This window comes from Apium graveolens, chromosome 10 (genome assembly GCF_009905375.1).
Source record: "Apium graveolens cultivar Ventura chromosome 10, ASM990537v1, whole genome shotgun sequence".
Taxonomy (NCBI): Eukaryota; Viridiplantae; Streptophyta; class Magnoliopsida; order Apiales; family Apiaceae; genus Apium; species Apium graveolens.
In genome coordinates this window covers 196,264,748-196,277,528 of record NC_133656.1, presented here as the reverse complement: position 1 = coordinate 196,277,528, position 12,781 = coordinate 196,264,748, and the positions used below count along the sequence as shown (strand labels likewise).

The following is a 12,781-nucleotide window of genomic DNA, read 5'->3' as shown; positions in this document are numbered from 1 at the left end:
CATGTCATCTTGTAAACTTTGACAGAGCTTTAAGTTAGTTGCCAAACTCAGTTATCTTGACGGCCTGGTAAGAGATTGTAGCTGGCATCCTGAGTTCCTAACTTCCCTAATGTAGTTAGCTCTTCATGGGACTTTTCAGATAGCTCCCAAAATCAAGAAATGGATTCTTGTTTGATCCTGTAGTGGAAGATTCAAATGCATTTTGCGATATGTTCGTGAAGGAATGCTTTCTCGATTATTATTTTTCTTTAAGAAAACATTTTTGAGTCTTGGGTACCAAGTTTTTGTTTCCTGCCGATAGATCTACGAAGTTGCACACTACTTGCATTTACAAGATTACAAGATTACAAGACTCTCACTCTCTATTATATTGCAATGAATTGTGTTACTCCCTACTTGTTAAAATTGATAATATGCACCTGTCAATGGTGTTTGCTTTTCCAGCTTGGTAAAAATGTATTTTTTTGCCAAGTAAAGATTCTAAACCAAACGGAACTACAAGATCATTAAGATCATGTGTTGTTAAAATTGTTACTGCTACTTGTGGACCGCTAAGTGCGGGTTTAGATCATGAGATTCTTTCCCGTTAAGATATTCTAATAAAAGATGCATTAGAATGCAACACAATTTCAGTCCCTACCTTAGGCTTCAACACAATGACTAATCAGGGTTTATCTCTTCCGTTCTGAGTTTTGAATTCGATTTTCCTCACCTCAAAGTGTAAGGTGTATAAGTTTAATTATTAAAAAGATATTGTGATTTTATAATTTCTCTTCATGATTTCTGATTTAATTTTTATATAATCTTAAAATGTTTTATATAGAGCTTGTTTCTCTTTTATTTAGGAAAATATGTAAATAGAGCATGAAAATGACATTATTTTTGAAGTCATGCAATGATATTATTAGAACTTAGATAGGAGTTAATGTTACTACGGTTAACTTAACCTAATTAATTAAAATAAAGTCATCTTTCTATACAAAATCAAGGCTGTTTTTATAAAGATGGAGGATAAATTTTATTATTACAAAAATATCATTTAACTTTATATACAAAATTTTAGTGAATTTAGATAATTTTTTTAAAATTAACTTTAGGAATTTTTTTTCTCTAGATATGATTAAATATATGGAGTGTAACATGAAATAATCATTTTATTTGAACTACTATTTTTTTCTTACATATTAATTCCTTTCTCAAAATTTTAATAAATAAAAAATAATAATTTTAGCCTGTCGCGAAGAGGGATGACAATCGGGACGGATCGGGTCGGGTATTGCAGAATCCATATCCAAACCCGAAAATTTTATCCATACCCGAACCCGAAAAATACCCGATAATGAATATCCGAACCCGATCCATCGGATTTCGGATCGGATTCGGGTATACCCGAAACCCGCATTTTTTTTGAATTGGATATTCATACCCGAACCCGAAACCCGAACCCGAAATATGAAAATTTGTATAATTATTGATATTGCATGTGTTTGGGATCGAACACGCAACTTATAGAGAAAGAGTTTTAATGTGTCATATTCAACCACTACACCACATCATTAATTGTGTTATTATATATATAGCTAATATTTAAAAAAATCAACTCAATTGATACCCAGTTTTTTAAATTTATTACTAAAAGATATTTTGTTAATCTTATAAACCTTATCACCTATTTAAATGATTGAATAATTATATTTAATTAAACTTTATAGTTAGTTAATTTTTAACATAAATATAAAAATATATGTTCTAAAAATTATATAATAATATGTATAATGTATATTATTAAAATATATATATATATATATATATATTATAATGTGTAATATATAAAATTCTAATATTATATATATAATAATTAATATATATATATATTAAATATATATATATTTAATATATATATATATAATGATTCGGGTTTTTTCGGATTTCGGGTTCGGATTGGGTTCGGATAGAGTTTTAGATTTCGGATCGGTATACATAATATCCAAATCCAAATCCAAAAAATCGGGTTCGGTAAATCCAAAATTTCGGATTTTGGATCGGTTATCCGTCGGATCAAATTATTTTTCCATCCCTAGTCGCGAACACTATCAGAAACCCTAAATTTACGAAACTATAAAAAAATGCATGAATTCTTTTAAAAGGTCGTTTCTCTCGACTGTGATATGAAAAATGAGCTTTCCCGCCTCTCTAACACACCCTTCTCAACCACCATTCTTCCCACATCAAAATCATAATCAACCCTTTTCGCATCACTCAATTATCATCAACAACTACAAGCACCACGATATCGATCTCACGGCTTCATGGACTTCATCGATATCTCACTATTGTCGTGCCAATCGCTTATCAGAGGCTGCATCAGAGTTTACGGCAATGCGAGTAGCTGGGGTTGAGCCTAATGAGATCACTTTCGTTACGCTTCTCTCGGGTTGTGCTAATGTGCCTTTAAAATCGCTACATTTTGGGATTTGTGTTCATGGGCTGGCCCGAAAACTCGGGTTTGATGTTGGGAATGTTAAGGTGGGGACGGCGATTGTGAATATGTATTCGAAATGTGGGAGAGTGGATCTTGCTAGAGTGAGTTTTGATGAATTGGATGTCAAGAATAAGGTTTCTTGGAATAGTATGATTGACGGGTATATGAGAAATGGCGAGTTTGAGGAGGCGGTTAAGGTGTTTGATGAAATGCCTGACAGGGATGTGATCTCGTATACGGTTATGATTGATGGGTTTGTTAAAAAAGGTTATTTTGAGCAGGGATTGAAGTGGTTTCAAGAAATGCAGATGGACGGTGTTGAGCCTGATTATGTTACGATTAGTTGTGTATTATCGGCTTGTGCTAATTTGGGAGCGTTAGGTTTAGGTTTGTGGATACATCGGTTTGTTATAAAGAAGGTTTTTAGAGATAATATTCGGGTTAATAATTCGTTGATTGATATGTATGCCAGATGTGGGTCAATTGAATTTTCTCGTCAAATTTTTAATAGTATGCCTAAGCGAAGTGTGGTTACTTGGAATTCTATCATAGTTGGTTTTGCACTAAACGGGAAGCCGGAGGAGGCTCTTGAATATTTTAGTTTAATGCGGAAGGATGGATTTGAGCCGGATGGAGTGAGTTTTACTGGTGCTCTTACAGCGTGTAGCCACACTGGTTTAGTTGATGAAGGGATCAAATTATTTGACACTATGAAGAGGGTTTACAGAATTGTTCCAAGAATTGAGCATTATGGTTGCTTAGTCGATCTATACAGTCGTGCAGGGAGGTTAGATGATGCACTGCGTGTCATAGAAAACATGCCTATGAAACCAAATGAAGTTATTTTAGGATCTCTTCTAGCTGCATGTAGGACTCGTGGTGATATTACCTTAGCTGAAAGACTGATAAATTACCTTATGAAGTTGGGCTCGAGGACTGATTCGAATTATGTCCTTGTCTCAAATATATATGCTGCAGTTGGGAGCTGGCAAAACGCAAGCAACGTTAGGAGGAAAATGAAGGCTCGTGGAATACAGAAGAAGCCTGGAGTTAGTTCAATTGAAATCGATTGCATGGTACATAAATTCATGGCTGGTGACAAAACACACGTAGATAGAAAGAATATACACGGAATGCTAGAGCTTCTGTCTTCTGAGCTTAATATGTTAGGCTACGTGCCTGAAACTTCTTTGAATGAACAATATGAACATGATTAGATTTTGTATGAACTGAGGTTAACTGATACCTGTCAACAAATTATAATACTTAGGCTTCCCTCTATTTTACCAGCAGAACTAGTAATATGAATCTCAAACTTTTTATCGGTTGCTTGGTTTCATAGGCCTGAAGTATTACAAAAACACAAGCTCAGAAGTAGCATCTTCTATCGAATTCAGACGAGTGTCTTAAGTTCATTCCAAAGATATAGATTTACCAAAACAGCTCAGGTACGTCTAATTGATCAGTATAATATTCGAAGTAACTAAACTACATTTTTTTTTGTCGGTGAGATATAAAAACTCGAAATATAGATTGTTTCGAGATGCAAAATAAAGAAAGAGTTTCCTTCATACAATAAAGTTTATTATCTAACCGAAGATCATATCTAACCGAAGATCATGCACGATGGCCCCGGAATCTTAGACAATAATGCCTTATGTCTGAAGAGAGAACACCTGAAAAAGTAAAAGAAAGGTATGATCACTTATATAAAGTATATGCTCAAGCAGACTATTTGTAGATTAATCCAAATCTCCGACTTTCGAATCTAGTCCAGCTAACATCTTGTTCAAAGACCATACCTGAATAAGATAACAAAAATTCCAGTCACTTAAATAATTTCGGTCAGAGATGTATATTCAATTAATACAGAAATTCAATATGATAACATAATTATAAGATAGGTAGAAGTATTAAAATTATGTAAAAATCTAATCAGAGGGAATTCCTTTGGTTTGATACATGAAAATATTTGAAATATGTTTTAAAATATTAATATATTGCAACTTTCGTGACCCTCGGACAATATTAAATACCGACACATGTTTAACCTATAAAATGATTATTATAAAAAATATTTTTAACTTACAAGTTCGACATGCCCACTACCATAATATACAATGACATATGCAATCAAACCCATTTTTATACAATATACTTTTGAAAGGCACGAGACAATGATATACACCAACAAACCCAATTTGATACAATAATACCTCTTAAAAGGCACAAGACAATGATATATACCATCAAACTCAATTTGTTACAATAATACCTCTTTAAAAGACACAAGACAATGATATACACCACCGAATCCAATTTGGTATAATATTACCTCTTAAAAGGCACAAAATAGTGATATACACCAAGAAACTCAATTTGGCACGACTTTACCTCGTTATAACTGAACTACATTTTGAATCTGTAAGAAATAGCGATAACTAATCTGGTAAAACTGTCTAATGAATGTACAGAGGTTCGTAGATGGACAGCATACTGAACATCAATAAACCACAATTTGAAACCTTTTTTATTGTAATCGCGCAAGAAATAGTGCCTCGGACTCTTTCAATTGAATAGGATTAGCCTATCAATATTGTACCAGGTTGTAGCCATGACTCAACATAGATTATGCAATCAACCTCCTTCCATACAACTTCTCAGCCACCCTTTCAGCAACTTCCACCCTCCCATGCATCTTACAAGCTCCCAACAAAGCACCCAGCAAAGCACTATCAGGCTCCACCTCTCCGATATCCTCAAGCAACCTCTCAGCTTCATCTAATCTCCCTGCCCTCCCCAACAAATCCACCATACAAGTATAATGCTCCAATGTAGGCCTCACCCCAAACCTCCTCTTCATCATCTCAAAATACTCCACCCCTTTATCCACAAACCCACCATGACTACACCCCGATAAAACCGTTGTAAACGTCACCCCATCAGGCACCATTCCACATCTCACCATCCTCTCAAACAACCCAAAAACCTCCCCAAAATCCCCACCCATCCCATACCCACCCATCATCGCAGACCACGTAATCAAATTCCTCTCAGACATTCCATCAAACACCTTCCTTGCATTCACCAAATCACCACACTTCCCATACATGGTCACCAACCCATTCAAATTTGCCAAATCTAAAACAAACCCATTTACCACAACAAACCCATGAACAATCCTACCAAGTCTCAGCCCAGATAACCCACCACAAGCTTTAAGCACTCCAGGCAAAGTGTTCTTGTCAATTTGTTTTTTCACACTAACCATATAAGCAAACACATTAATAGTCTCACTAAAAAGTTGAATAGAATTGTACCCTTTAATTAAAGAATTAAATAGAAAAGTGGGTTTTTTGTTTCTTTGATTTGTTGTTGAGAAAATGTAAGAAGCTTGGTGCATTTGTTGACAAGAAGAGTAAGAGGAAATAAGTTTAACTCTAATGAAATCATTGTCTGAAACTGACAAGATGATGGTTTTTGCATGTACTAGTTTGAGTTTTTGTAAGTTTTTAGTTGATGAACATATGTCTAGAAGTGACGCAAACAAAGGTATGATTTCTTGTGGTTTGCGCATCACTGTTCTGTAACAATGCAGGGCTGTAAGAAGGGGTTTAGTTTATCATGCAACATCATAAACCTTATACAGTACTATCAAGTTAGAATATATTATAAACTTATTTAAATTTATTCGGATTGGAAGTTAATGGAAAATTATTTGATCAAACACTTAATTCGGATTCAAATTAAAAATTTTAATTTTTCAGAACAAAATAAATCTGTCCATAGCAAATTAGTTTTCATTTGACAATTTCGATAAAAATAATATTACGTCCACAGACTAAATCGGATACGAACAAGGCGGTAAACTAATTTGCTAATTAGTCCACAAAAATAGCACTAATTAATCTCCATATTTTTGTTGGCTTTGTTGCAACTTGTGCAAGTACATCAAAGTACGAAGTTGTATGAAACAAGATAAGTAGGAGCATTTCGAATCTAAAGCAAACAAGTTAACTATCCATAATTCTACCACAAAACTGCACTTTGCATTCGCATATCCATATGAACATGTACTTATATATAAAGTCAACAAAAACAAGCTCAGGTTCGTCTAGATTAGAGCTTTTTCTAGATAAGCACACAAACGCGCGCGCAAGCACATACGTACATTTAGATAGGAGAGGTTAATTATATATGTACATATATAGTTAAGGACGAGAGCTTGCTAGTGACGGGTGGGTGGAGAAGTGGTAGTAGGGTTCTTAGGGTGAGCAGCATTGTGATGAATGGGATCAGGACCCGACGGAGCTTTCCTTAGTTCCCTTCTGCTTTGCACTCTACTCGTAGCTACACCGCCATACGAGCTCTCGTGCCCTGCAATGTAGCCTGCACAAAAACAATGAGAAAAAAATGAATTTGTAAAAAAATCTACTACTAGTGACTAAAAGTGAGAGGGAAAGATCATGTATACCGGAAGCTAGTAGGAGCACAAAGAAGCACAACAAGGCCATTAGAACAACAAATATGTTCTTACAAGATAAAGCCATGGATTAAAACCTAATCTAGTAGTAGTACAAATATGTTTTTAGCAGGTGCTGTAGTGGAACTAGTTGAACACAAGTGCTCTGCATTGGACCATATTTATAGTAGAGGAGAATGCTGGAAGTTGAGAGCTAGAATGGCGAATTTAATTAATTCAAATGAAGAACATGATTACTTACGCAGCCATATTTCGGGTACGTAGTATATGTAACTACTATTTAAGACCCTGTCGTCCTGTGTGCCTGACAGTAATCATATACTCCAGATATACGTCAATGCATCTGCGAGAAGAGTTATAACTATAGATTCATGTGTTTGGAATTTGGTTTAACCAAAAACTTTATTACTAACTATATGTACTTGCAACAACTCCAAGCTAATGTGCAATTTCCTAACATAGCGATTAAGTTGTCAAATTTTTATCATCTTATTAGAGGACTTTTCCTGAACATAATTGTTACAGCAAATTTTATTGTTGTTTAAAGTTAGGATAAAATCAAATTAAAGTCCTCGTTTTTAGGTTACAGTAAAGATTAATGAATATCTGGCATTCACATTAAAAATCTTATACCCCCAAGCATATATGCTGCAACATTTATATTTCCTTCATCGTTAGGAGAGGAGAGGACACACATCAATTTATCAATATCCAAATGACTAGAGTTGTCAATGAATAGAGTAGAGTTGTGTTCTATTTGAACTAAGTTTAATTTGATTTCTTTTAAGATTATCCGAGTCGAGCTAAACTTAATAACTGAACACAACAAGTCGACCCCGAGCTGAATATAAATTTACTCAAAAAAAAATGAGTTGCTCATAAATTATATTTTTTAAAAGATCCGAAATGACCCTAAATATCACGTGCATCATGAATGATATTGTGGGTTATAGGCCCAACAAGGCCCAACAAGCGGTTAAGCTACTGGGCCGAATGACCACCAGGCCCGCATAACGAAGGACCACGGAAGCCCAGGCCGAGGCCCACTACTCGCCGACCGTTGAACAGAACAAGGGACATAACGCCCCCTTTTCACTCCCTCCTTAATTATTGGTAACGGCTGGACATTCAAGGTGGAATTGGGTATAAAAACCCTTGTAAAGTAAGACAAAACATATACACATTCTCGTAAACACTCTGCTTTTCTTGTATTATTACCCTACCTTTATAGCCAGATTCTGATTCTCACACCGGAGGTGAATCGGGGGTACAAACCTTCGCATTCTCTTCACTTTCAGGTACGGTCGAAGCCACCTTCAAGGAAACCGAAGCCTGTTCAAGCTACCGAAAGGATCTGGGCGTAACATTTGGCGCCGTCTGTGGGAAATACGAGAATTACAAGCTGAGACAGAGACCATGACAGAAACAATCCATGAACACTCACCGCCGCCTGGTTTCACCGACAAAGGACAACCGTCCTCCCTAATCGACGAGGACGGGGTTATCACACTAACCCCCGAAGAAGAGGCCTTACTCCTAAAGATCCGGGCGGAAAAGGTCGCGGAGAAGGGTAAGACCAAAGTTGATCAGATTGACAAAGAAGCGGAAGCATGAGCCAAGAAAAGAGAAGCTGATGCGCTCCGACTGAAAGCCCAACAACTGCAGAGGGAGGAAATTGAACTGCAAGAACGAACCTTGAGGGAGGCGATGCGGGCCGACGAGACCGGCAGAGCGCATAAAGATAGAAGGGAACGGAGGGCATATGACGAAGAAGATGAGTCTGACTCTGATTCGCATCCCCGAAGGAAGAGGACTAAACAACCCTTTTCTTCTGATTCAGATGAGGAGCCCGATGGATCCCGCCTCAGGCTTAATCGCTTAGAGAAGGCCATGTTCGGTGATAGGAGGCCCGATCGAGAACCTGTTGTGACACAAGAGATTGAGCAATACCAACCCCCACCGGGCGAAGAGAGAAAATTCCCCAAGATGAGCGAGTTCAACAGGAAAGGAGACCCCGAGGACCACTGTGAAAAGTATGAACTCCTGATGGTTGGGATGGGCCACAATGATATCACGTTGTGCAAAATGTTCAAGACTTATCTCAAAGGGTCTGCTTCGATGTAGTACAAGTCCCTAAAACCTCGGTCCATCGGGTCCTACGAGCAGTTGAAGAGGAAGTTCTTGAAGTACTACTCGCACATATGCCGAAAGGCGAAGGATACTGAAGCCCTGGTCCACTGCCGACAGAGGGCGAATGAAGAGCTGGGGGATTATCTCACTCGGTTCAAGGAAGAAGCGGGGATGGTCACTAACCTGGACAAAATCAAAGCAATGGGCTTCCTAACGGCGGGGCTAGACCCCTATAAAGGTAAAAAGCTCCGCTCATCTCTTTACGATTTTCCCCCAAAATCCCTGAATGATATATATGTAAGAGGCGAGAACATTCGCCGAAAGATGGAAAGTATTGGGGGGTATAAAGATTCAAGAAGAGATGACCGATCAAAGCGGGCCGACAGATATGAGGGCTCAAGATCAGAATCTGACCGGAGGGATAGCAGGAAAGAAATAGATCGTGGGGCTGAACGGCGTCGAGATAGAGATTCGGCCGTGTTCACTCCTTTGAATGCGCCGATCTCCAAGATTCTCCATGAGATAAAGGGCAAGCCAGGATTCGTTCGTCCCACCAAAATGAAGGTCCCGAACCACAAGAAAAACCCCGATAAGTACTGCGACTATCACAGGGACAAGGGGCACAACACCGATGAGTGCTATCACCTCAAAAAGCTCATTGAGCGCATGATCAAAGATGGCGAGCTTAATCAGTTCGTCCGAGATCTGAGAGATAGGTTGGGGCCGAAGGAGAACCAAGAGGAGGAAGTAGAGGTCGATGAGCCAGAGCGAAGGGACAGGATAAGGGGCGAAGTAAAAACTATATCTGGGGGAAGCATCCTGGATAAGGATAGTAAGACATCAAAGAAGAAGTATGCCTGACAGGTGTACAATTTGTATCAATTCGGATAGGCAAAGCCCCACATGCCCATGACCTTCAGCACTGAAGATTACGAGGATGTCATTCGCCCGCACGAGGACCCTCTAATCATCAATCCCATCATCGGGCAAAAAAAGATATGGAAAGTGATGGTGGATACAGGCAGCTCGGCCAATATACTGTTCCACAAAACCTACTACAAGATGAACTTGGTTGGAGAGCAACTAGAGCCCTGCAACGAGGCTCCCATTTATGCCATCGGAGGGCATCCCATTCAGTTCAAAGGAACGATTACTCTTCCGGTCCTCCTATGCAAGTTGTCGTATACCGTCGAAAAGCTAGTGAAGTTCTATGTAGTTCGGATCGAAAGCCCATCTAATGTAATATTTGGCAGGCCCTTCTTATCAACCTTTGAAGCAGTGGAGTCTATACCCCACCTCAAACTCAAGTTCCCCACTGAAAAAGGGGTAAGAGAAATGAGGGGCGATCAGAAAACCGCCTGAATCATAATGCTCAAAGACCTTGAGAAGGATCAAGAATATGAAGGACCGGACGGAACTGGGAAGAGGAAGCGGGCAGAGTCCGAACCCAGCGGAAGCTGGGAAATGTTGAACATTGAGTTGGAGAAATTCGGGGCCGATCTCTCGAGCCCGATCGCCGAACCCGCCGCTGAGACCGAGGAAGTGGAATTGTACGCGGGTCATTCGGGAAAGATGGTTCGGATTGGAAAAAACATGGGGGCGGATCTGAAGACAAAGGTAATAGCCGTCATTCGGCAATACCATGATGTGTTCGCCTGGGGGCCGGAAGATATGCCTGGATTGGATCCTAAGACGGCAACGCACTGCTTGAATGTGTAGCCCGAGGCCAAGCCGGTAAAGCAGAAGAAGAGGACATTTGGAGTCGAACGACAGAAGGTAATCGAGGCCGAAGTGGAAAAATTGTTAGAAGCCAAATTTATCGAGGAAATCGAGTATCCCGACTGGCTAGCCAATGTGGTGGTTGTCAAGAAGTCAAATGGAAAATGGAGGATGTGCGTAGATTACACGGATCTCAATAAAGCATGTCTGAATGATCACTACCCATTACCTAACATCGACCAACTGATAGACGCAATGGCAGGATATGAGGTACTTAGTTTTTTGGACGCTTTTTCTGGTTATCATCAAATTTCTATGAATGATAGGGATGTGCCCAAGACAGCGTTCATAACTCCGAAGGGGACTTATGCTTATATTAGAATGCCCTTTGGACTGAAGAACGCTGGAGCCACATTCCAGCGAATGGTGAACAAGGTCTTTAAAGAGCAGATCGGGAGGAACATGGAAGCATACGTGGATGATATGATAGTAAAATCACTATTCCGAGATCATGTCGAAGACTTAAAAGAATGCTTCGAAACGCTCCGAAAGTACAACATGAGGATCAATCCGAACAAATGTACCTTCGGAGTCTCTAGTGGAAAGTTTTTCGGGTACATGGTCAGCGCCCGGGGAATAGAGGCAAACCCAGAGAAGATCGAAACAGTTATCAATATGGAACCTCCCAAATGCATCAGAGATATACAGAAATTGACGGGCCGGCTCACCACTCTTCGGCGTTTCATTTCCCGGTCAGCTGAGAAGGCACTTCCCTTTTTCGCCGTGCTCAAAGGGTCAAAGAATTTTGAGTGGGGGCCCGAATGCCAAAAGGCGTTCGAAGAAGTAAAAGAATATTTGACAAAGGCACCACTCTTGATGAGGCCCGATCCGAAGGAAACTCTTCAGCTTTATCTAGCTGTGTCCGACAGAACTCTGGGGGCCGTCCTTGTGAAAAACTACGAAGGTAATCAACATCTTGTGTTCTATGTGTCCCATGTCCTCTAGGATGCAGAGACAAGGTACCCCAACGCCGAAAAATTCGCATATGGGTTGGTTATGGCCTCCCGAAAATTGCGGCTTTCCAAGGCCGTACGGTCCAAGTTGTCACCAGCCAACCTCTGAAGAAGATTTTGACTAGGCCTGAAGCCTCTGGAAGAGTCATAGCATGGTCCATCGAACTCGGGGAATTTGATCTCGAGTACGTTCCCCGAACGACAATTAAGGCCCAGGCTTTGGCCGACTTCATGATTGAATGCACATTCTCGGGCCCGAAGGATCTTTCACCTGATGAACAACTAATCCGGATCCCAGGAAAATGGAAGCTTTTTGTAGATGGGTCGGTAGCCGGAAAAAAGTGTGGCGCCGTCTTGATCCTCTCCAGCCCCAAAGGATTTGAGATATGTCAAGCCATAAGGCTCGACTTCCCTTTGACAAATAATGAGGCCGAATATGAGGCCCTCCTCGCAGGGAAGCTGGCCCGAAACACCTAAGGGCCTTCAGCAACTCCATGTTGGTCGTGAAACACTTCACGGGGGAATATGAGCAAAGGGATCCCCGAACGAAAGCCTATGCTGCCAAGGTACGCGATGCTTCTTTATCATTTGAAACCTTTGAACTAAGTCAAATTGGCAGAGAGAACAATTCTAGGGCAGATGCCCTTTCCAGGCTAGCTTCGGCCAAGACACAGAACTTAACTGGTTCTATTTACCTCACCGAAGCCAAGATGCCTTCGATCGAGAAGAGAGAAGAAAGAATGTCTTGAAATCCACCAGGGGAGCGACTGGATGACCCCCCTCAGGAACTTTCTAGAGAAAGGCATTCTACTACCCGACCAAAAGGAGGCGCTGAAAATTAAATACAGAGCATCTAACTACACAATAATCAATGGGCGGATGTATCGCCGATCAGTCAGTCAACCCTTTCTGCGCTGTTTGAACAACGAAGAACAGCAACAGGCTCTGGAGGCA

At 39.9% G+C, this 12,781-nt stretch overlaps 3 protein-coding genes across 3 annotated transcripts; 2 read left to right on the top strand and 1 right to left on the bottom strand.

Annotated features, from left to right (window-relative positions):
* The first annotated feature begins 2,142 nt into the window (after positions 1 to 2,142).
* On the top strand, positions 2,143 to 3,707 carry LOC141692511 (pentatricopeptide repeat-containing protein At1g05750, chloroplastic). The gene has a single exon (XM_074497378.1). It carries the CDS (start codon positions 2,176 to 2,178, stop codon positions 3,697 to 3,699), a length of 1,524 nt encoding a protein of 507 aa, XP_074353479.1. The 5' UTR covers positions 2,143 to 2,175; the 3' UTR covers positions 3,700 to 3,707.
* Positions 3,708 to 4,736: 1,029 nt separating this feature from the next.
* LOC141692811 (pentatricopeptide repeat-containing protein At1g06140, mitochondrial-like) lies at positions 4,737 to 6,101 on the bottom strand. The gene has a single exon (XM_074497752.1). The coding sequence runs from the start codon at positions 6,057 to 6,059 to the stop codon at positions 5,112 to 5,114; it is 948 nt and encodes a 315-aa protein (XP_074353853.1). The 5' UTR covers positions 6,060 to 6,101; the 3' UTR covers positions 4,737 to 5,111.
* Positions 6,102 to 10,004: 3,903 nt separating this feature from the next.
* LOC141691551 (uncharacterized) lies at positions 10,005 to 10,457 on the top strand. The gene has a single exon (XM_074496281.1). The coding sequence runs from the start codon at positions 10,005 to 10,007 to the stop codon at positions 10,455 to 10,457; it is 453 nt and encodes a 150-aa protein (XP_074352382.1).
* The last annotated feature ends 2,324 nt before the right edge of the window (positions 10,458 to 12,781 follow it).

What these genes read in the sequence shown, in the direction of transcription:
- LOC141691551 (XM_074496281.1), top strand. Translation starts at nt 10,005, where the DNA reads ATGACCTTCAGCACTGAAGATTACGAGGATGTCATTCGCCCGCACGAG.
- LOC141692811 (XM_074497752.1), bottom strand. Translation starts at nt 6,059, where the DNA reads ATGCGCAAACCACAAGAAATCATACCTTTGTTTGCGTCACTTCTAGAC.
- LOC141692511 (XM_074497378.1), top strand. Translation starts at nt 2,176, where the DNA reads ATGAGCTTTCCCGCCTCTCTAACACACCCTTCTCAACCACCATTCTTC.